At 43.7% G+C, this 23,193-nt stretch overlaps 1 protein-coding gene across 5 annotated transcripts; it reads left to right on the top strand.

Moving 5' to 3' along the window:
* Positions 1-895: 895 nt before the first annotated feature.
* Positions 896-14,726, top strand: LOC131910392 (serpin B9-like). Of its 5 annotated transcripts, XM_059262323.1 has the most exons (7): positions 896-1,088; positions 2,262-2,282; positions 7,436-7,554; positions 8,463-8,580; positions 10,449-10,591; positions 12,784-12,939; positions 14,322-14,726. In XM_059262323.1, the coding sequence occupies exons 1-7, from the start codon at positions 917-919 to the stop codon at positions 14,724-14,726; spliced, it is 1,134 nt and encodes a 377-aa protein (XP_059118306.1). In that variant the 5' UTR covers positions 896-916. The 5 variants fall into 5 exon arrangements, with proteins under 5 accessions (XP_059118306.1, XP_059118303.1, XP_059118302.1 ...); XM_059262320.1 differs by lacking the exon at positions 2,262-2,282 and having other exon boundaries at positions 917-1,081; positions 7,417-7,554; positions 12,787-12,939; XM_059262319.1 differs by lacking the exon at positions 2,262-2,282 and having other exon boundaries at positions 917-1,081; positions 7,417-7,554.
* The last annotated feature ends 8,467 nt before the right edge of the window (positions 14,727-23,193 follow it).

Raw genomic sequence — 23,193 nt, 5'->3', positions numbered from 1 at the left:
GTGTTCTGTGTTTCAGGACTACCCTCAGTAACTGCACCTATGACTTGTGTCATCACACAGAGAGGGAGCATATGGTTCACACTTAGCTCCAAAAACCAGGTTCACTGGCACCTCTATCTGCGTGTCTGTTTTCATGGATTGACATGTAGAATCAGCAGACAGAAATCAACAGCAAATAGAAAAAACTGGGAGGGAAGCCAGGTGTGGTGCTGCACACTTGTAGTCCCAGTACTCAGGAGGCTGAGGCAGAGGGATGATAGTTTGAGGCCAGCCTGGGCTTGAGTTCAGAGAGCTGACTCCTGCATGCTGGGATTAAAGGAGTGTGCCACCATTCCAGGGCCCAAAGAATCTCACAGTCCAGTCTAGTTGTCCACAGCAGTAGTGTAAAGCTGTGCTGTGTATTCTGTTCTGATCACTACATCTGGGCACACTTCTCTTCCCTGTGGCCTCTTGCATTCCCTTCCCATGCTCTGTGAGTTCTCAGCCACTGCTCAGGGGGCCTGATGGGAAATCTTAGAACTGTTGTACTGTCTGACTGGGGAACATAATTTGACAACTGCATGGGGGTGATGTCAGAGCTGACAGGCCCTGCTTCTACAGTTGCCTGCTTCCAGCCTGCACTGCTGCATTCGTGGACTTCCTGGCTGGTGGGTCCTTACCTGCCTCTTGTCCTCTGAGCCATTTCCTTCTGGTTCCCCGTGTACTGATTTCTGCACATGAGGAAGACAAGGCTCTGGCCTGAGTTACCCCAGCAGGGCTGTATCACTTTCTGCACGTGACCTTTACTTTCCAGGCTGTGTTTTCCCTGTGTTCACTGAGGTGCAGCATCACTATGTGAGTGAAGTGAAGACCCAGCCTACACATCAGCCTGTATTCGTGTGATACTGATTCAATCCCTCGTTCCAGACTCGCTATCATGGATACTCTGCGGGACACAAATGGCACCTTTGCCTTAAACCTTTTGAAAATACTGGGTGAAGACGGCTCAGAAAATGTATTTTTCTCACCCATGAGCATCTCCTCGGCCCTGGCCATGGTCTTCATGGGGGCAAAGGGAAACACTGCAAGCCAGATGATTCAGGTAACCAGCACCATTTCCCACCAGATAGATACCATGGACTGTCAGTTCTCCACGTGCCATCAAGCAGGAAGTACAGTGAGGATGACACCAATAACTAACTTAAGGCAGATGCAGTAGATGCTGAAAAGAATTATGTGAGATCTAGACTATTAATAGTGACCTCTGCCCTGAAGGGAAGGCCCATGTTCCAACAGACTACATATAGGAAATAAAAGACAAACAAAGAGAAAAAAGTCAGAGCATTCCAGACAAAAATTATTGTGGCCTTTAAATAGAAGGAGGAGGATAAATAGGACAATTACAGGGAGGACTCTGGAGGGAGCAGGGGTGAGGAAGAAGGAGAAGCAGAACAGGAAGGAGAAACTGTGTCAGAGGACACACAGAGAAGGAGGGACAATAACTATGGGCCAGCTGTGTCGGTGATGTGGGACCAAAGTGAAAAGTGTCCCCAAGAACACAGTTAAGGCAGGAGATGGTCAGAAGTTTTTGGTCAAAGCAGAGGAGCTAGAGAAGCTAGAGGAAGGGACGGTTGAAATCCCCTCCGGGGTGGAGAACACAGGGTGACTGAGGACACAGATTCTGCACGTAAGCAAGCCAACCTTCCCTCAAGCAAGATGAGACAGAAAGCCAGAAGCCTCTGTCCCTTCAGCAACTGTCACTCCCTGCTGGGTCAGGGGTCAGAAGACAAGGGGTGTGAGCAGCCTCTGTGGAAACATGGAGCCAAGCAGCAGAAAATGAGCACCCTGGGGAAGCCATTGGCACCAGGAAGCTTCTGGGAGGAAAAGATTGGTGAAAAGCTGGCCTTCCATAATCCAGGAAGGAGAGCACATGGAGAGGAGAGATTTCTAGACAGAGTGTGTCACAGGTAGTGTGAAATTGAGTGAGCTCTCTGGCTCAGCCAAATGGAACCTTGATCTTGGGGAGAAATACAGGTGTGAACTTCTCTCTTTGTGTCCTGTCATCCAGAGACCCGGGCTCCTACTAGATTTTTCTTTCTCAAGGGACCAGGAGTTCACTGACTCTCACCTATCCCCACCCTGCAGAGGACAGAGCTGGATGAGGTCAGGCCAGTCCCTCTTCCTCTGGCCTGGGGCTCTGAGCATGATGTCAGCCCCCTGCAGTGAATAAAAGGCCTTCCTGAACAGGACAGGCTGCTAAGCTGCACTTCAGGAGCATCAAGCCTTGAACACTGCTTCAGGAGGCTGTGAAGTTGGCAGGTGAGGGCTACTGGCTCAGTCCAGGGCTGTGGGACTAGCAGAGGCAAGCTTTAGAAGGTCCAGCTTGAGTCCAGGGGAATGTCCATGACCTGAGGGTTAGCAAAAGTGACTGAGGGCAAGTGGTGTCTGGTGGGCGTTCACAGAGGGGACTTCTCTAGAGACCCCAGTGGTCAGTGGTAGTGAGGCTGGTCTTAGGGCTGGAGTCCTGAAGCTTTATTGACCCATCTCAGTCAAGCATAGGTGCTGAAGGGTCTCAGGGGCCTTCTCCACTGTCCTCTGTCCTGCTTCCCCTCATATCCTACAACATAGCCCATTTGATTATCTCTGCCATCTTCTCAAGGGTCTGTAAAATAATGTCTCTTACTTCTGGACCCTTTTAGATCAGCAGGCTCTACACCAGTCCTAGCTGTCTTCATTCCAATTATAAAATCAGTGATCCCATGGTGACTGGACATCCTCAAATGCCACCTTTAGCCAGGTGCTCAGAATTGTAGGGCCAGACATCTCCCTTGTGTAATGACATGGCAAACAGGAGCCTTGGTGAACCAGTGGGTGAGGGAGACTCGCCATACAGACACAAGGTGGGTGGCATCACAGGTTGGAAAGTCACTCACACCCCAGGCATGGCATTCACTTGGAGAGAGTTTATCATAACAGAAAGATAGAGAGAGAAAGAGAGGGAAAGAGGGAGAGAGGAAGAACGAGACAGAAAGAGGGAAAGTGGAGGTGTCTACACCTCATGGTGAGAAAGGGAGGAGGGAGAAAGGAGGAAGAGGAAGAACAAGGGAGAGGTTTCCTTAAAAGAAGATTTATTTCAGAATGCTGGGCAGGTCTCCAAGGGGCGGGCCAGAATGCCAACATTCCTCCATGTTGATTATTATAAAAAGTTGAGTGATGGATAGCAAGTGAGGGAATAAGGGCACTGAATCCCAAGACTGCTTTCTGCTGATTGTGGGGCAAAGTGGGAGGAGGAAGTTGGGAGTTGGGATCATGTACAGAGGGATGTGTGAGTGAAGGAGCATTCAGTTGGCTGTCATTGTGGCCACCTAAGACATGGAGATCTCAATCCTGTTCCTTGAGGGAGCTGAGAAAACAGGTTGCTGTAACATGAAACTTAAAAGGTCTTATCAATAAAAACAAACCTGGGGCCAGGTATTGGGTGAATGCTGGAAGATCTGAGAGACAGAACACAAGCCGCAGCTAACCTCACCTGGCCAATTCCTCAGCGGATCTTGTTTCCTCAGACTGAAAGCCTCTGAGTCCTCATCCGAAATGATCTCAGCTAAACTGCTGCTACAAGCTAAAAGCTTTAAAAGGCCCTAATTCCTGGTCCTGACACCTTATATATCTTTCTGCTTCCTGCCATCACTTCCTGGGATTAAAGATGTGTGTCACCATGCCTGGCTGTTTCCAGTGTGGCTTTGAACTTGCAGAAATCCAGACAGATCTCTGCCTCTAGAATGATAGGATTAAAGACGTGTGCTACTGCTGTCTAACCTCTATGTTTAATATTGTGGCTGTCCTGTTCTCAGACCCCGAGATAAGTTTATTGGGGTGCATAATATATCAACTACAGGTAGCTAGGAGAAAAAATAGATTGTTACCGTTGGTCTCATGAGCGGGGCTAGCCACAGGAAGAGAGATAACTGTCAGAAAGACTGGAACAGAGAAATGCCCTGGTTGTACTGAAGAGGCAAGTGTGAATGAGTGAGACACATGGGTGGATATTCCCTTTATTGAGACATCTTGCCAAACCAGGTTCTGGTTGTAGGGTAGGTGCCTACTTGAGTCTGGAGAGCTGGTACTAGCAGTGAATTGAAGGATGATGTATTCTTTAGGAGGACATGAGCCATGACATCTCTTGTTTCTCTGGAAGTGGAGGGTGCATCCATACAGGGGGAATCCTCTGTTGGTGGTTGGCATCCTCAGAGCTGGTGCGGGGTCTGGCGTATCTGGAGGACTCTCTGTGGGTTGGCCTTGTCCCAGGAGGAAGTGAAATTTTAAAATAGGCTTGAAAATGGATGGGGTCAAAATGGGCTCTGGAGTCTGTTAATTTTCATCAGACCAGATATCTTGACACAGTAGCAGCATCTTTTCCAGGAGCCTGCAGGTATCTGTCAGACAGCTGGAGGAGATTTATATCCTGGTGTCATAGCAAAAGGCTATGACTTTGGGTTAAAAAGTATGAACATTTCCTGGCTTCAGCCCAATGAAATATCTGTAAATCTATAACCAGAAGAAATTTACTGAATGGAAGAGGCTGACGGAGCAGAGGAGGAGGGAGGCTTCCCTAACCATCATCAGAGTGAACAGAAGTGAGACAGCTTTCCTATCTTCATATAGACAAACCTTAAAACTGTTTCTTTTATCTGATTATCCAGGAGATACTGAGAGAAGTCAATAGTAAAAAGTTACACTGACATCTGTTCTCTTGAGTTTATCTAGTCCTGTAACAAGGTAAATTATGTCTAGACCTAGTAGTAGCCCTAGGAAAGTGAGACCTGTGAATTTTATATAGAGAACTGAGAAGGAAGCTGAAGCAAAGCCTGGTCATCAGATGGAATCAGAGATCTGAGAAGGATAAATCATATCTGAGTGCACCAAGCAGCTTTTGAATCTATTAAAAATGACAGGGACCAGTCCATACCCAGGTCTCCACATGGTTGGAGGCAGAAGTATCAGAACAGCATCTATCTTCGCACCTACTGAGGCACCAAGCCATCAAGGCCCCCTTGTACCATGTCATTACACTGTGTCTTCAGAGAGCTCCAAGTGTGGTGGAGACACAGTCAGCAAGAGAAAGGACTGCACTTAGGAGTGATGACAGAACTGGCTGAGGCAGCGTCACTAGGGTGACAGAGCAGAGGCCCTGAGGTTGCCCTGCCCCAGTGAAGGAGGGAAGGGTGAGTAGTTTGAACTCAGTGACGGAGAGGGGGTAGATGACCTTCTGGGTGGAATAAACAGTACTTCAAGGATTCAGAAGCAACTTTAAAGGGACATCAGGATGGGCAGGAGTGTAGGGGTCACACGGTGGGTCAGATGAAAAGACCAAGCAGTAGGCCAGTCATTTAAATAAAGCTGCCCCAACTTTCCTGAAGAGACTTGGAGGAATTATGGGGAAGAGTCACAGGATCTGGGCACAATCTCAGGATGCTGTGTTCTTCTGTCTGGGGAGAGGGAAGAAGTATGGATTGTGATGTTCTGAGACTCCCTAGGCTGGCTATCTGATCTGCATTTAAGCACTGTAGAAAGCACTCGGGAACACACTTCCAGTGTTCAAAGGTCATATGAGAGTCAGAGCACAGCCATGGGATGTGCAGGGACTCAGATTTGGGATATTGTGGCAGGAGCAGTCACTTAGTCTGAGCCAAGCTGTCCATTCATCTGGGAGTGAGGTATGCTCCACAGAGAAACAGCCTGGTGCCACTGCCTGATCAAAGCCTCCTGAGCAGCCACTGCAGGTGGATGCTCCCTGCTCCACAGCAAAGCTGGTGACACCAGCCTGTCTTTGGGTCTCATTCAGCATCTCCATGTCTGTCCTGTAGCAGCTGCAAATGCAGAGAAACTGTCTAATGCACACCTGGACATCTCAGAGGAGCCTTCATAGGCAGACCCAGAATGCAGCTTTGCTAAAGCCAGGCTAGAGAACCTGGATGCTCATGTCTGTTTTCTTCTTCCCTTCCTCATTTCCTCCTCCTCCTATTTATCCTCCAGGCCACCATCTTCAGAGAGAGGAGCTGGTGTGTATGGAAGGAGACTAGAGGCCCCCTCTCTCAGCAGAGTCCTGTGTGCAGTCCTGATGATCTGACCTCTACCTATGCAGATGCCACAGACGCTAGTTTGGTCTGCTGTCATGACCACACTTAGATAATAATTCTAAGATTAGAAGAACTGTGACCAAGTATGAATTTTAAAATCCAATTTTAAGTACTTTTGAGCTTTGAATGAGAACCAAGAGTAGAGTCCCAGATTCCCCTGAGTAAGGTCAATGAACCTTCAGTGTATGTTGAGTACCATTTCTCTTTTGCCTCCAGATTCTGCAATATGAACACTCTGTCTGAAGCAAATGGCACCTTTGCCATCCACCTTTTAAAGATGCTCTGTGAAAGCAACCCTTCGAAAAATGTATGTTACTCTCCTGTGAGCATCTCTTCTGCTCTAGCTATGGTCCTCTTGGGGGCGAAGGGAGACACTGCAGTCCAGATGTCTCAGGTAAGCTGTCTGTCACCCCACACCTGCTTCACTTTCCTAAGAGTTGCTGAGAAGGGAGGGTAGGAATGGGCTCATACTATTTCATTGGTCATGGGATAAAGAGAAAAGAAGCCAGTCTACTCCAGTAAGATCTACTTTTTAAAAAAATAATTTCTTTTTAATTTATGTACACTGGTGGTTTGCCCACATATATGTCTCTACAGGATGTGAATGCCTCTGGAAAAGGAGACATAGCAGATTAGAGCTGCCCTGTGGGCAGGGAATTGAAGCCAGGTCCTCTGGAAATGCAGCCAGTGCTTTTAACTGCTGAGCCATCTCTCTACCCTGACCCCTACCTCAGGACTTCTTTCAGGGCAATGAGCTTTCCAGACTAATAACTTGGAGGAAATCTCAAAATTTTGACCAGATTTACCTAGAAAATGGTGCACAAATAGATTCATGCTAGCCATGTGGCACAGGGCTTTAATTCCAGCTACTAAGGTGAGTGAGGAAGGAGGATCCCAAGCCCAAGGGTAGCCAAGGCAACTTAGTTTCAAATGTAAAGTGTTTTTCAAAAGTGGAGGGAAGGCATTATTAGTATAACTCAGTGGTAGAGCTGGTAAACTCTTGCTTAGCATTTGTTTGGAGCTAGAGTCAGTCCCAAATTCTGCAATGGAAAAAAAAAGTTGTTGAAATTATTTGAGGCATGGGTTGCTAAGACCTATATTATTTTTAGAGTAATAGACTTTGTAATTATTCCTTAGCAATTAAGGCTAATGCCTGTTTTTAATTGTTTTAATACCAACCTGCTTCACATCAGAGCCTTTCTTACTTCACTATCTGAGTAACTCTTCAGCTTGAAAATTATATTTACAACCACAACGTCTCATCACTGAGCTTATAATATTTTATTCTTTTCCTTCACAGGCACTTGGCTTAAAAACAGGCAAAGACATTCATCAAGGCTTCCAACGGCTGCTCAGTAACTTGAACAAGCCCAACAGAAAATACTTGCTTAGAATGGCCAACAGGCTCTTTGCAGAGAGCACTTGTGAATTCCTCTCAGTAAGTTGTATCAATAGAATGATGTCAATTATATTCAAATACTTGTTGCTATAGATCCCTATTGAAGGACTGTGGCTGAAGTTTTCCTGTGTCCCACCTGGCCCATGGTCAGGACAAATCTCTTCCCCACCAGTTCTGCAGCCGCTTGGACCCAAGTAAACACACAGAGGCTTTATTAATTAAAACTGCTCAGCCATTAGCTCAGGCTAACTATTGACTAGTTCTTACACTTAAATTAACCCATAATACTTATTTATGTTTAGCCACGTGGCTTGGTACCTTTTCTCAGTTCTACCTTCATATCTTGCTTCCTCTGTGTCTGGCTGACGACTGCTGACTCATCCTTCCTGTTCCCAGAAGTCTCTTCTCTGCTTATCCCGACTATACTATACTTCTTGCCTGGCTACCAGCCAATCAGCATTTTATTTATTAAGCAATCAGAGCAACCCATTCACAGCATACAGAGCGATATCCACAGCAAAGGACCCTAGAGAACTTGAGAAAATTAAGGATCAAGATCTAGTCAGTGTGTTTGTCCACATCTATAATACTTGCTTTTAGAATACTGAGAAAGGAGATCATGAGTTCTAGGCCAGGCTAGGCTACATAGTGAGACTCAACTCCCGAACGTTGCCCAAAGACCACAATTCTATAGTGATACCTTGAAATATTTCAAATCAGAAATATTTTTATTTTTATTTATTCGTGTAATTTTAAATTTATTCATATCTGGTTATTTCCATTTACAAAGGCCTAGTACAAAAAGATGTTTGTTCTTTAAAGTGATATTTACACTCATTTTAATTTTGGTTGTATTTTATTTTTTAATGCCATAGTATTCAGAAGTTTGGGAAGTTTGCTGACACTGTATTTTGCAATGTTACCTCACTGAACATTTTCTTCTCCAGACATTTAAGGAATCCTGTCTTCAGTTCTACCACTCGAAGCTGGAGCAGCTGTCCTTTGTCAAAGCAGCAGAGGAATCCCGGAAACACATAAACATGTGGGTCTCTGAACAGACTGAAGGTCAGGATTTCAAGTTATTTCACACCCCACATTCTTGTCCTTTCCATCCATCTCTCCCTCCTCTACCCTCCCTCCTCTTTCTCTTAACTTTCCCTTCTCCCCTCCCCCCCACTGACTAATCTCACTGTTATTTCAGAGATATCAAAGGGATGCAGACTAGCTAGGTCAAATGATATAATTTAGACCTCAGTGAATTCATGGAGATTTTACTCAGACACTCAGACTTTAAAAACAGAGTTGTTCATGTATTTCTCTGGGAGAGAGGGTTGATACAAATGTCCTGATTTCCAGTCTAACAGTTTACATTAGAAGACAGGGATGGTCTGCCGTAATGGCAGGACAGGTGACTCCACCATCTCTAAGATGGAGATGCATGGGTAGATGTTCCCCATAATCTTGTCCTGGGCTGGATCTTCCTACAATCTGTGTTGCCTCGGACACTACCACCTTTACCTCTGAAGAGGAGTCCTATTTCTGCTTCCATATTTCCTGCTTCAGATACCTTACTTACATTTGATGAAACTAGACTTGATTTCCTCTTTCAGGGCTGCTCAGTTACATGGACCCAATGGGGGTTGAACTTAGTTGTTTTTATTTCAGAGATGACATGTTCCAGCATTGATCTTGGAGATCATTGAGATCATTGTTTGATAATTAGACCATTTAGATGCCTCTGTAACCATAGGTACATTCCTATTTCTGCTAAGAGAGAGAAAAAGAAACAGACAGACAAACAGACCAAATAGAATGAGAATATTTTCTTAAAACCACAGCAATTGTTTGTAAATTTCTTGTTGGAGTCCTTACTTCTTGTGTACTCTTGATGTCACAAGTTAGCAAGGATTGTCTTGATCATTGAAAGGATACTCCTTAATAGAAAAGAAGGGAATATGTCTTTCAACCTGCATTATTTCCTCTAGGGATGGGTGGGACTCTGAAGTGTAGAATAGTAATACGTCCTCCAAACTAGTATCTGTACTTGAGTGTCTGACATACTGTGGTATGTAGAGCCGGGGCATGATGACAGAGTACTAGATGAGATGCTGTATTTCACAGTAGTATATTAGTCAGAGTGCTCTAGAGGAACAGAATTTTACTAAGGGGATTTAATAGAATGGCACACACAATACAGGCTGAGTAATCAGCTACTGATCATCTGCTTATGGAGAAGCTGAGAATCTGGTAGCTGCCCAGTCTATGAGGCTGGAGACCTTAACAGTCAGTTGGTAATGAAAAGCCTAGATGTTTCTGGAGAGTCACTAGTCTTAGTCCATATGGGCTCCAGTGTCAGCTGAAAATCGCAGTTGCAGAGATGTGAACAGTGTCGATGCACTCACCAGCAGGGACTGAGACAGGCAGACCAAACAGTGCTGCTTCCCTCTCAGTCCTTATATCAGGGCAGCACAGGAAGCTATTGCTCCCTTGGGGGAGCGTCCTCTCCATTAGTTACTCTTTCTGGGAATTGTCCTCATAGACCTGCCCAGAGACATGTCTCTTGGTTGATTCCAGACCCAATGTACATGGCAACCAACATTAGCATGCAGGTGGAAAGTCTGGTGCCCTGTGACCTTTTCCACATTTCCTGTTTCTTTGTTTTTTATCCTGGAGTCACTTTTTCTGCTTTTCCCAAACCTGCTTTCCTTGAGAGACTTGGAAGTTTTTCAGTATCCACACATTGGCCATGCTCTTCCAGTGTGCATGACATCAAGTCAAAAATGGGTGTTTGTATGTTGTTTTGATTTTTTAATATGTTTATCCACATTCCATAAATTTGAAAACATGATTCTTGGACCTGCCCAGATGTCAGATCAGTTCATTTCTCACATATGTATAACATGAGCCTGAATGAATCTCTGCTTCCTCAAAAGGGAAAATTCCAGAGTTGCTGTCGGGTGACTCAGTTGATTCCAAGACCAGGCTGGTTCTTGTCAATGCCTTATATTTCAAAGGAAAGTGGCAAAAAGAGTTTGACAAAGAACGCACAAGGGAAATGCCCTTTAAAGTAAACCAGGTAAGGACCAGTGTGCAAAGGTTCGTGACAGTGTGGTGGAGAGATTGCATGGAAGGGTGTAATTGTGAATGTGTAGCTCTGGGGCTCAGAGGTAGAGATCACATGTCCTGTGTGGGTGCTGGGTTTTATCCTCAGCCCAGAAAGAGAAAATGAGAAAGCACAGAAAACCATTTCAAACATATATTTCTGAAGGAAAGGTTAAACTCTGTAGAAAATGATAAGAATATTGAGTATTTTTTCCCTGTGTTATTTTACATCCTGATGGTGGCTCTTACTGCTTCTGATAATTTCTCATAAAACTATAGTTCCTACTTCATTTTAGAAATTAAATTTTCCTTACATTCTGGAATAGCAAAACTAAGCTGCTAACATAGTATAATATATGTATGGAACATGAAGCAGTGTAGAAAGTAATATAAGAATATTTAGTAATTTATCATTATTAAACAGTATTTATCACTTTCTAATATTGAAACTGAGCGATTAAGATCTATGTCTTAATTGGAGTATAATTTGAATTACAGTAGAATTTAGAATTATTTACCCAATTCCTATAAAATATAATTTGATATGCTTTGGAGTGTCCTGAATGATAAACTCCTTACTATGTTTTTATTACAGGTGCTTTAAAAAAAACTTTGTAAAAGAATGAGTCCTTTTATTGGGTAATTTAATCTTCATTATGTGTGGTCTGCAGCAAATTTTTATGTTTAATGTACCACTGTAATTAAAATCTTCCCAGATGGTCAGCCCACTTCTGTGTTTAAAAAATACCTCTGGACTATCATAACAGAAACAACCTGATTAACCATAGAAATATTCATTAGATTCTGTCCAGATGGCCCCTAACTCTTAAAGGGTTAACAAGCACTGTCTGTCTATGATGGATCATCAGACTGCAATACATCACAAAGATTTCCCTTCTCTGTAATAAGCTATCAGGATGGAGTTCTGCCCTAAGCCTGTTATTGTCTGTGCTCTGGAGCTCTCTGCTCTGTGGTGGGTTATAAGGTTGTGACTCATCCTGAACCTCTGAGTATGTGTGCTCCTATTGCCAGAATATTTTCTGAGAAGATGTATATGTCTGTACCCCATTGACATGACTACGAAAATAATCCAGTCTATTTGAAGAAATTTTTTTTATCTATATGCTGTTTCCTTAGATATAATTGTTGACCATTTTAAATGATCAAAATCCTGCATCTGATATGATGGTTGTAAAAGGGGTAAATGTTTAATTGGGTTCATAGTTCCAGAAGTTTCAGTCTGGTCAGTTGGTCCAATCACTCTGGGTTTTGGTGATGCACTACAGCATGGTGGAAATGCATGGTGGGGGCTTGTTCACCTCACAGCAGTCAGGAAGCAAAAGAGAGAAACAGGAAGGGATTGTAGTGCAAATATCTTCTTCAGGGCCCACCCCTAACACTTTACATACGCCAATTGGGCCCTACCTCCTAAAGGTTTGTCCACATTCCAATGGTGCTACCCTGTGGACAAAAGCCTTGGATCATGAGCCTTAATGGAATATTTTAGACCCAAGCAGGATTTTAAAATATTAACATTTGAATGTCATATTTGTTGCCGGATGCCATATCATCTTTCCCGAGTTAATCCCTGTCCACGTTGTTTTATCAACTTGAGACAAGCTGAGCCATTTGAAAAGAAGGACTCTGCACTGAGAAACTGCCTCTATAAGACTGACCTAGAGGCAAGTCTGTTGGGCATTTTCTTCATTCTTGATTGGTGTGGGCCCAGCACATTGTGGGTAGCTCCAAACCTGGGCAGATGGTCTTGAGCTATGTAAGAAAGCAGATTGAGAAATCCATGGGGAACAAGTCAATAAGTAGCATTCTTCATGGCTTTTACCTGAGTTCCTGATGACTTGCTTCAGTGATGGAATGTGACCTGAGAGTTGTAAGATGAAGTAAACTCTTCCCTTCCCAAGTTGGTTTTGGTGATGGTGTTTCATCACAACTGTAGAATCCTATCTACAACAGTCCATATCTGCTTGCACTCTATTATTTTTATGAAAGTAGGAAAAGGCTGATAGATATTGACTAAGTGTTCACTGTACCATGAATAGTGTTTTCATTGTGAGTGCTAAAAACACTTCTGCTGTTAAATTCCACTCATTTGGAAACCCTCTGAACTCTCTCATTAATATCTTTTATGTTCTGGATTCTTCTGTTCAGAAGGAGAAAAGACCAGTACAGATGATGTATCAGAAAGACGTATTTAAACTTGCCTATGTGGAAGAAGTTCAGGCAACGATGCTGGTGATGCCCTATGATGGCATGGAGCTGAGCTTGATGGTCCTGCTCCCAGTTGATGGTGTGGACCTCAGCAAGGTGAGGCACTTCTCTCAATGTCCCTGAGAAGAATCCAGTGTCCATTCTCATTAGAACAGAAAGCAGTGTTTGCAGATTAGCAATTTCCATCTGAGTAGATGGTACCCAGCTTAGAGCTGAGTGCAGGTGCTGGGCTTTGGAATCTAAGCTATGTCTGAGACTCCCATTGTGGGTTGTGTGACCTTGACACAGAACATAACTTCATCACTAAATGGAGATGGCTATCTGATAGGATAAAATGAAGACAACTCAGACAATGAACTCTACACTTTGGCTTGGTATATAGCCACCCAAAATAAAGATAATCCATATCATGACCTTCCTTAGTATTTTCTTTTAGTATCTGAGAACATAAAATAGACAGAAAAGATATTGAATTTTACCCAAACCAAGAGGAAGAGGAGGGATGCAGCTGAGGAGGACAGAGTCAGGCAGAGCATTATGACACATCTTGGTCTTCCTTGCAGCAGGGTACCCCACAGTGTGTTAGCCATCCTCTGAACAGTGGGCCATGGAGTATGCATGACCTAAGGGATCTTTGTAAGCAGAACAGCTCACCTGGCTCTCCCCATCCAGCTTCCTCACTGTGGCATCTATAGTGTTAGTGTTTTGTCACTGACAAAATGACTGACATGAATTACCCAGAATAGGAAGGATTTATGTTGGATCACAGATTCAGAGGGTTCATTTCAACTTACCTGTCCCCATCAATGGTTTCCATAATGACAGAGACTACAGACCTTTCAGTAAACAGGAAGCAGAGAAAGGAGAAGGGACAAAGGACCAAGGATGACCTTCATAGGTACACCTCCTGTAACTACTTCCTCATTCTGCTAGACCCCCCATGCCCAAATTATAGATGCCTCACTAAATGTTGCTGCCAGCTTCAGAATAAGGATTCAGTATATGAGCCTTTGGGGGAAATTTCACATAAAAGCCACAGTAGGCCACAAAATGCATAGATTTCAACGCTAGATAGACCTTCCTTCAGATGTGGCTCACACCAAATGTCTTATTTTTTCCACTTTTTTAAAAAACTGCAATGATGTACTATCTTCAAAACTAAGTCTAGATCAAGAAAACAAAAGCAAATACAACCTAAACCTTAATCACCTGGACATGTTCACATGTCAGAATAAAAGATGTCTCAGAAATTATTTAGGAGAGGACAGCCAGGTCTTCCCAACCATCGGCTACTTCTCTTCCATGCCCATCTGTGAAGCCTGATTCAAGTTAGCAGGACAGTGGGACCCTCACACTGTCTGGTCCTGTGAATAGGCATGCCCCCTGCAGAATTATGGAGGGTTCTGTGTGAACTGTCCATGTGCCTCTGGGTAAGACCTCAACTGTGAATCTGAAAGTCTCTAATTCTTCTTTGTTAGGTGGAAAACAATCTCACTTTTGAGAAGTTAATGTCTTGGACCAAACCAGACTTTATGCGGAGCACTAGAGCTGAGGTTTTACTTCCAAAATTTAAACTGCAAGAGGATTATGACATGAAGTCTGTGTTTCAGCACTTGGGAATGGTGGATGTCTTCCAAGAGGGCAAGGCCGATTTATCAGGAATGTCTCTGGAGAGAGACCTGTGTGTGTCTAAGTGTGTTCACAAGAGTGTTGTGGAGGTGAATGAAGAAGGCACTGAGGCTGCAGCCTCCACCATGGCAAATGTGTGCTGTTTCTCATCTGGTGGTGACCCAAGGTTTTGTGCTGACCGCCCCTTCCTTTTCTTCATCAGGCACAACAAAACCAACACCCTCCTGTTCTGTGGCAGGTTCTCTTCTCCGTAAAGACACATTTACTATGTGGGAAACAGTTCACTATTCAGCATCTTCACAGCTCTTACAACCCTGTGAGAATGGACATATAGGTTGAACCCATGTTCCAAGATGAGGGCACTTTCTTCCTTTCTGCCTGATCTTATGATGCCCACATTCCTCTTTCCTGTCCTGACATTCATCAGTGCCCTTTGCCAGGTCACAGGATCACAGAGTGGTTGGGTTTCTGGTTGTGTCAACAACAAAGGAGGCAAACAATTCCCTCAAGAGAGCCTACAAAGTTTTCTAGGGTGACCCATAATAAATGCACAGACAAGCCATGCCAGCTCTATATACTGTTTTTCCTGGCTCCTCAACTCTCGCTGTCACTTGACTTAACCTGTTTGCATCATAGTAAATGCTTTTGTGGATGATGACAGCCACTGCAGTTTACTAGTGATTGGTCCTTAATGTCCAGTTTAACTTCATTTTGCTTTACTGTCCACCACTCACCAGGTATATACCCATCACTGTGTTAGGCTTGGGGACAGGTTCAGGCAGTGTGGTCCTCTAACAGCTGGTCTGTATTATCTGTTTTCAATTTATCTAGCTGTCATGGCAGCTAGCTTGGACTATCACATGTTCTCCTTGCAGAAGTTATGTTTCTGTAGACTACTGTGTTTTCCATGACTAACTATAATAGTTAAATTCTATGAAGTTTTTAAACACCATTTCAAAACAAATTTATTTTTCTCACCAATCATGTGTATGCTTTGAACTTTAATTGGACCACTTATGGTGGTTATTTTATCTGTTAACTTTCTGCATCTTGGATAATCCCCCAACTAGACCCCATGGTCACCAAGGGCTAGGGTTATATATATCTTACTATGCTATACAGCCTATCCTGGGCCACCTACAGTGGATAAGGAAGCATGATGTTCACTGTTAGAAAATTGTGCTGGCTCCTTTTATGCCAACTTGACAAGATGCTGAGTCACACAAGCTGGCATGCTCTTCAAGATGGAGTTTCACATACAGTATAATTTTATAGAAACCTAGATGTCTTTATTCAATAAAACCAATGTGAGTAATAGCTTCGACATTTTTTAAATGCATACATACTAAATAGAAAGTCTTCTACCTTAAGTTTTTGCTTTTTCTTGTATCAAGCAAAGTTCTCTGAAAAAAAAATCTATCAAAGATTCTACAAAATACTAGACATGTTGGATCATGATTGTGTAGAGATGAAATGTTGCAGAATAAAAACAATAGGACACTTTCCTGTGGCCTTCTGTATTAGACTAAGGTAACTCTGAAGAGTGTGACTGCCAAGGCAGAAGTATGGAAAGAGAGAGATGTACCAAAAAAAAGAAATGTTGCCGAGTGCACTAGTGCATGTGTTAATGTCATCACTGAGAAGTTTGAGGCAGGAGACTCAGGAGCTCAAGGTCATTCTCAATTTCCTAAAACCTGAAGCTGGTTTGTGCTGCATGAGGTGTTGTCTCTGTGGGGGCCCATCTCCCACTTCTTAGGAGGAAGAGAGAGGGGTAAGAAAATATCAGATAGAAAGAGAGACCTAGCCAACCAGAAGAAAGATAGAAACACAGGATAGCTTCGGGAGGACCTGGGTTAATACCCAACAGCCTCATCCTGTATTGAAAAGGGCTTTTTATAATATGCCAAGGGGAGAGGCAAAAGATCTCCTCCTTGCAAGGTCAATGCACACTGTACATCCAAGTGTAGACCCTTCCAAACACATGGTAACCATGCCCATGGTCAAATCATCCCATTATACAGCCCTGCTGGGTAAAGCAAGCCCAGATTCTCTGACCTGAGCAAGTTCTCACTAGGAAGCCTCTGTGGGCTCCCACATGTCTCAAAAATGAAGAAAAGAAGAAATGAAGTGTTCTCATTTGAAGCAGAAATTAAAGAAACTATTTCTAAGCCAGGTCTTGTTGGGTAGGCAATGAAATTGCTTCTATTCCTAGGCTCACCAATTGGCAAATAATCTTAAAAGTAAAAAAATGGCCACAAGATAAAGACCAAGTTCCTGGCCTAAGGAGCAAGGTCAAGGGTTACTATGCTAAGACCTTAAGGTTAATGGCTTCCTTGATAAAAGGTCTTCTATGCATCTCAAGGATGGTGTCCCATAGGCCCCTATACCCAACCCAACAGACTGGCAGATGCAGGTGTCTATTTACAGTGTAGTGGACTATAAAATGTTGCACAGAAATCCCACAGAGGTTTAAAAGGAATAGTAACAGTGTGTAACTAGAAGGGAGACACAGTTCAAATTGAGGGCAAGCCTCTGGGCCTACAAGTCTTTCTCCAGGCAGGAGGTAGGCTCAGAGAACAAAAACATAACAGTTTCACATAAAATGAAATGGTGTGGTCATATACAAAACCAGACTCTTAGTCACGGCCCACTAATGTGATAGATTAGGAAGAGTCCCTGCATATACATGTAGAGGCAAAGCAAGACATCTCTACTTTCAGGGCAGTAGAAACTGGCTGTGTGCACTTGGCTGCATTCAGAATAGCTGCTGCTCAGTGGCTGCTATGTGCCTCCTTCACCTTCCACCATAGGCTCAATGTGTCTCCCCCAAATCCATATGTTCACATTCAAACACCCAGTTCCTCCAAATATGGCCTAACTTTTAGAAAGACTTTAAGGGCAAAATGAAGTTTTAAAAAAAGTTATCAGGTAGAACTCTAATGCAGGATCACTGGTATCCACATAAAAAATGGAGAACAGATCACAGACACACAAGGAACACACAGTTGAAGACCCAGAGAAAAGTTACCATCTATAGCCAAGGAAACCAGACTGTCAATACTTCGATTTTATAACAAGAGCTATTGGGGTCCAGACCCAAATAGCCCTTCCCCAGGGTCTGTGGAAGAATCTAACAACCAGTTGAGAATCTAATCTTAGGAATATCAAAAGAATCTATGCACATTGAGCTCTTTCAGTCCATTCACTTTATTCTTCTAAGTCAATTCTACAAGTACCATGGGGGTACCAGTTTATATGTATTTACAAGCAGTAATTCTTTGGCAATACAATGTGAGGCTTGAAGTTTTCAGGGTCATGAAGAGAGGTGATAAGATCCACACAAAGAACAGTAATTGTCAGCTTTCATTTACAACCCAAAAGGGGAGTGACTGATGGAGGTAGGGTCAACTAAGGGCTAAAATCAAGTAGGGGATATAAAAAGTAATTTAGGTGAAAGATTAGGAGTCAATATAAGTCACAAGTAAAATAAAACTACCATTTTTCCTTCAGTGCCACTTCTGGCTCTCAGCTGTGCTATTTTCTGGCAGGGCGGGAAAGTGTTCTCAGTTGCTAGGCAACCTGCATCACAACATGTAGCATTTGGTTCCTAAAAACACTTTTACTCTGAGTAGATTGCTAAAGGGAGAATCTTTAGAACTAAGGATAATACCTGGGCTATGGAAAAAAGAGGAGAGTTTAAGTTTAATTTGCACAAGAAACGAAGCTTGGTACCTACCTATCATCTGCCTGGCTGGCATTGTCTCATTGGGTCAGTGTGAATATTTACCTTATCTCAGTAACTATAGATGGCTGAACACCATCCTGGTAATTGCAAATAGTAAATCTCTTAAATTAGGGTCTTGTGCTACTAAATCTGGGTGAAGGTAAGGAGTTAAGGATTTAAGGTTAGTGAGGTTAGCTTCTCCTATCTGTAGGCAAGATGAGCTCAGGGTATGCTGGTGCTTATCTATCTGCATTCTGTCCTTGGATGTTTGAGAAGTGTCTCAGATGAAATACTTTCTTTCGTCTGGAGATGGCACTGGCCAGATGTCTGCTAATAAAGATAATTACAGGAAGGCAGGCTCTAAGTCTATGCTAGAGTAAGAGGAACAAAGGCCTGATTATGGGAAAGAGGTCTTGACTGTGTGACTGTTATCAAACACAGCTAGGGAATGTTATCCAAATACCCCAACTGTATAGTGGAAGTTGTACACAATAAATGATCAACCACACTTTTACAAGTTCTTGGGAAAAGAATCAAATGGGAAGGCACACAAGAAATTCACTGCAGGAAACAGCTAATACATTCAAAAACCAATATCACCAAAACTCTTTGAGTTTTGGCTTCCCTCTGGCAGAGCCCTTGTGCCAGGATTTTAACCTTGTCTGTGTCAGCTGAATTCCTAGTTCATATTTCTACTGCTCACAGTAATTTTAAATGTTAAACACCAAAACTAAGAAAGAACTGTGTGCTAATTAAATCATCCGATCAGTTCTGTCTGTTACACACCCCTGATTAACACATATCCTCATCCCCATTTCTGAAGGATGTGTGCACTGCATGCATCCATCATAGTCTTCCTGTCTTATGCTAAGACAGCCTGTCTTTATAGTACATATACCTCTGCACCTAGAGCACTACACCCATGAATAGCCTCAGTGGCTTCTGCTGCTGCTTCATGGGACCAAGTCTGACCTCACATGGAAAGAAACTTCAGAGTCTTGGGAGGGGAAAAACCTACTGTACTTTGCTTGTAGGAAGGATGAGAAACACAAGGAGCTAGGGAGCAAATAGTGGGGGTCATGGGTGGCTTTAGTGCCATGCAATTTGTATTCTTGCCTTCCTTTTAAACATCATAGATCAGCATCAGTTGATCAAAGTGCTCATGCCAGGGTCCTGGCAGAGTTAGACATGTTTTCCATTAATGCCCACCCACATCCCTATGTCACCTGTAGTTGTTCATCAAGAGCAATTGCTTTGAGATTTGAAATGTGGAGGACCAACTCAACTGACAGTCCATGGTATTTATCTGCTGTGAAATGGTGTTGGTTACCTGAATCATCTGGCTTGCAGTGTTTCCCTTTGCCACTGTGAGGACCACACCAGGGCTGAGAAGATGCTCATGGATGAGAAAAATACATTTTTGAGCTGTCTTCATCCAGTATTTTCAAAAGGTTTAAGGCAAAGATGACATTTGCTTCCTGCAGAGGATCTATAATAGCGAGTCTGGAACAAGGAATTTAAACCAGTATCACATAAATACAGGCTGATATGGAGGGCTGGGTCTTCACTCTCATTCATACAGTGATGCTGTGGCTCAGTGAACAACAGGACACACATAAAACTATTTCTTTGGGCACTTCAAGATTAACTTTTGTTTTTAATATTAAATGAAAAACATGAACGACAATATTTAATAATATGACCCTGTGTTGCAGAGACTGCTGTGTGTACACAGTCCCCTGTACTTGGACAAAGTGTGGAGGGGGCACACATGACATGTCACTGTGGTCACTCCCTGGGTGAGGGATGAGAGTGGGAGTCATGAGTTTTGTTTCCACATATGAATCCTTTGGTGTGTTGAAAGCTATCTCCTGTATAACTTGAAAGCCATTTGAAATGATGAATTCACCCATAGTCATACAAACAAGATGTACCAAGTGAGAGAACAGTCCCATGCTGTGGAATAATCCCTCTGTACACTGTGAAAATTTATTGCTCTCATTGAGTGGGGATTTGGGAGTGGTTGCTGGGACACAGAGAAACTCTGCCTACAGCCTCATGTTAGGAAAACCAGAGCCTTAAAAATAAAAGATGATAAGTCAAACCACATCCAAAGCACCATGTGAGCATCAGTTCCCCTTGTAGGAAACATATGCACATGGCAAAGCCCAAACTAAAGCCACAAAGGCCTGCTGTTGTGGGCCTCATCCACACTGCCAGTTTACTTGTCCTAAGCACTCTCAACACTTTGTCCATGGTCAACAGCTTCATGCCCTTGTGTACCACAGGCTCAGAGCTCAGGTCACTACAGTTCTTGCCATAGGTCATTTAACAGCACCCTATCAGGGTCAAGGGCAAGATACAGGCAGGTAGTGTAAAGTGGGGTTGAGTAAGCATGTCTTCAGGGCAGTCAGAGGCGCAGACTTTCAGACAGAAGGACCTTAGAGCTACCTGCTAGCAAGTCCCCATCTTACAATAGGAACACAGAGTATGCAATGGCAGCCATAGCTGTGCTCATCCCACAAAGGCATCCAAGATACCTGGGTCTCAAACTCTGGAACCTGAGAAAGTTCTGTTATATTGCCAAAGATACCTTGCAGTGAGGAATAAGGATCCCGGATGATATTACTCTGAGCTATGTTGAAAGGGGAAGGGGTCTTACCCTTCTGTGGCGGTATGATGCAAAGCCAGGAAAATCTTCTTTGGAATCTCCCTGGAGAAGCCCAAGATCATCCTGCAGGATGCACTGGTCTCTCTCCCACTCCTCCCTCCCCACCTTTTTCTCTCCTTCCCACTCTTCCTCTCCCACTTCCTCTCTCCTCTCACTCTCCTCCTCTTCCTCTCTCCATCTTTCTTTTAATGAACCCACCTCAGCTTCACATAGGCTCGCCCTGAAATGCATTTCTTTGGGAAAGCCAGTCTGCTCTGTCCGTGTAGAGCTTGTTAGAGCCCTTCAGGTCCTAGGCCCAAAGGGCTACAAGCAGGCTGGAACAATTCTCAGTCTCCCTGTTGCCTGGAGTCAAAGAGAGTGTGGCTGAAGTCACATTTTAACCAAGCCCCAATTCTCCTGTCAGCAGTTCTCTGTGATTTCTCACATAGCCTCAACTCCCTACTCCCTTATCTCTGTCATATAGCACAGGTCACATATGACCTAAGCCTGCTTCCTCATGGTGCCGGATGTGTCTCCTCCCTTTGAGACCTTTAATACACATCTCAGTATGTCTAGCAGCCCTGCAACTCTACTTCCGAAGCCTGCTGTGTGACTAACCTTATTCAAGACTTCCTGCCTGAAGAAGACTGTCCACTTTCCCTTTCCCTCCTCTCCCCTCACCTCCCTACCCAACAGGAGCTGCCAGTGTGGTATGGATCTGTGCCCCTGTGCCACTCAGGCTGACAGTTCAACAACCGCTTCCTGCCAGAGCAAAAAGTGTCACGCGAAGGGTCAATTTCCGTATATCCAATTCTCAAAACAGCTTTAAAAGGGAAGGGAAGCAGAGCAGGGCTGTACTTAGCTCAAGTCCATGGATCCATCCACAAAACAGAGATAGAGAAGAAGAAACTGAGGCAGGCAAACACCAGGAGTAGCTTAGCAACCTGTTGGCCTCTAGCTGGCCAAAGCCCACCAGGATTCCAACACCTTTCTCCTCCCTATCTCCAGGTGGGTGAAGGAGGTGCTGTCACTAGCGCAGCAATGATCATCCCATGCTGTATCCCTGCACTGGCCCCTCCCCTCCCCTCCCCCCTTCCAAAATTAAGCAATATCTGGCTGGGAAATTAAAAAAAATCTCATCCAAAAGGGTTTGGATAGATACCAGTAATGCAGTCAGGTCCAAAGGGCTGAGAGCATAGCTCAGTGGTAAGTTATTATTGACTTACCGTACATAAGACTCAAGGTTCATCCATGTGCACTCCACACACAGGAAAACAAGCTGAATTTAAAAAAAACCCAGTATGTTTGTATAAAACAATTAGGCACAACTGCAAGAGGAATCATAGGAGGACACCAAGTGGGATTTACAAGGCACTGTAGAGGAGATGGCACATACACTGTGCTGTATCTGCATTGTGGTTTGAATATGAAACGTCCCCATAGCAGCTCATGGTCTCCCTCTGGTGGATCCAATCACTAGAAGGTGAGAGTGGATTGTCTAGGCTTTCACCTAATCAACAGATTCATGCTTTGATGTGCAGTCTGATGGCATTGTTAGGAGGTTGTGGAAAATACGAGTGGGACTTGATTGGAGGATGCATTGCTATGGGATATTCACTAGAGAAGACAGCTCAAACATGGATTTAAACCAACAGAAAGTCTTTATTATCCGGCCTGCAACCAATACTGGGTGATCAGGATCCCAGTGTAGCTCTGAGCCTTTTTCAGGATGAGCTTTTAAACACAAAAACTATGTTCTGGGTTGACATATTTTAGTTAACAACAACATTTAGTCAGAAGCAGAACGACAGAAGTTAAAAAGCATGGTATGTCAATGGCTGTGTCAGAGGAGCAAGCAGGTGGCAATTGAAGTTCAAGGTGTTAGCCCACCAGAAGGAAACTCTCTGATGGGTCAATCTCAGTTAGGCGAGGCCCGAAGACCCCAGGCACCAGCATGTCTTTTATTCTGCTGTGCCTTTACATGTTTGCTGCTGCCATCTTTCTCTGGTATCTGGCGTAGTGTGAGTGGATGTGGGGAGACCCCCATTGCCTGTAATGTAGTGTGTTTATCTCATGGAAACATTCTGTTCTACTGGGCATTTTTATCTGTAGGTTGTCATGAGGATGATTCCTCCCTAAGCTATACTGTCAAATTGATGATGATGATGATGATGATGATGATGATGATAATAATAATGTTGGCTTGTACAGAGTTTTGATGAGTAAAAATAAAGACAAGGAAATGCTACACAGCCAGGGCCTATGAGTTTAACCTAAGGAGCTGCATAGGCCATAGCTCAAGCTAATGAGTAAGAAAAAGAATTGAGTCTTCAGGTGTAAGAGAAAC

Source organism: Peromyscus eremicus, chromosome 5 (assembly GCF_949786415.1).
Source record: "Peromyscus eremicus chromosome 5, PerEre_H2_v1, whole genome shotgun sequence".
NCBI classification, from domain to species: domain Eukaryota; kingdom Metazoa; phylum Chordata; class Mammalia; order Rodentia; family Cricetidae; genus Peromyscus; species Peromyscus eremicus.
The sequence above is the reverse complement of the archived record's forward strand: the minus strand, read 5'-3'. Positions and strand labels throughout refer to the sequence as shown.

What these genes read in the sequence shown, in the direction of transcription:
- LOC131910392 (XM_059262323.1), top strand. Translation starts at nt 917, where the DNA reads ATGGATACTCTGCGGGACACAAATGGCACCTTTGCCTTAAACCTTTTG. An exon ending in CTTGAACACTGCTTCAGGAG is followed by an intron (nt 2,283 to 7,435) that starts GCTGTGAAGTTG and finishes GCTTAAAAACAG; the next exon opens with GCAAAGACATTCATCAAGGC. An exon ending in GCACTTGTGAATTCCTCTCA is followed by an intron (nt 7,555 to 8,462) that starts GTAAGTTGTATC and finishes TTTCTTCTCCAG; the next exon opens with ACATTTAAGGAATCCTGTCT.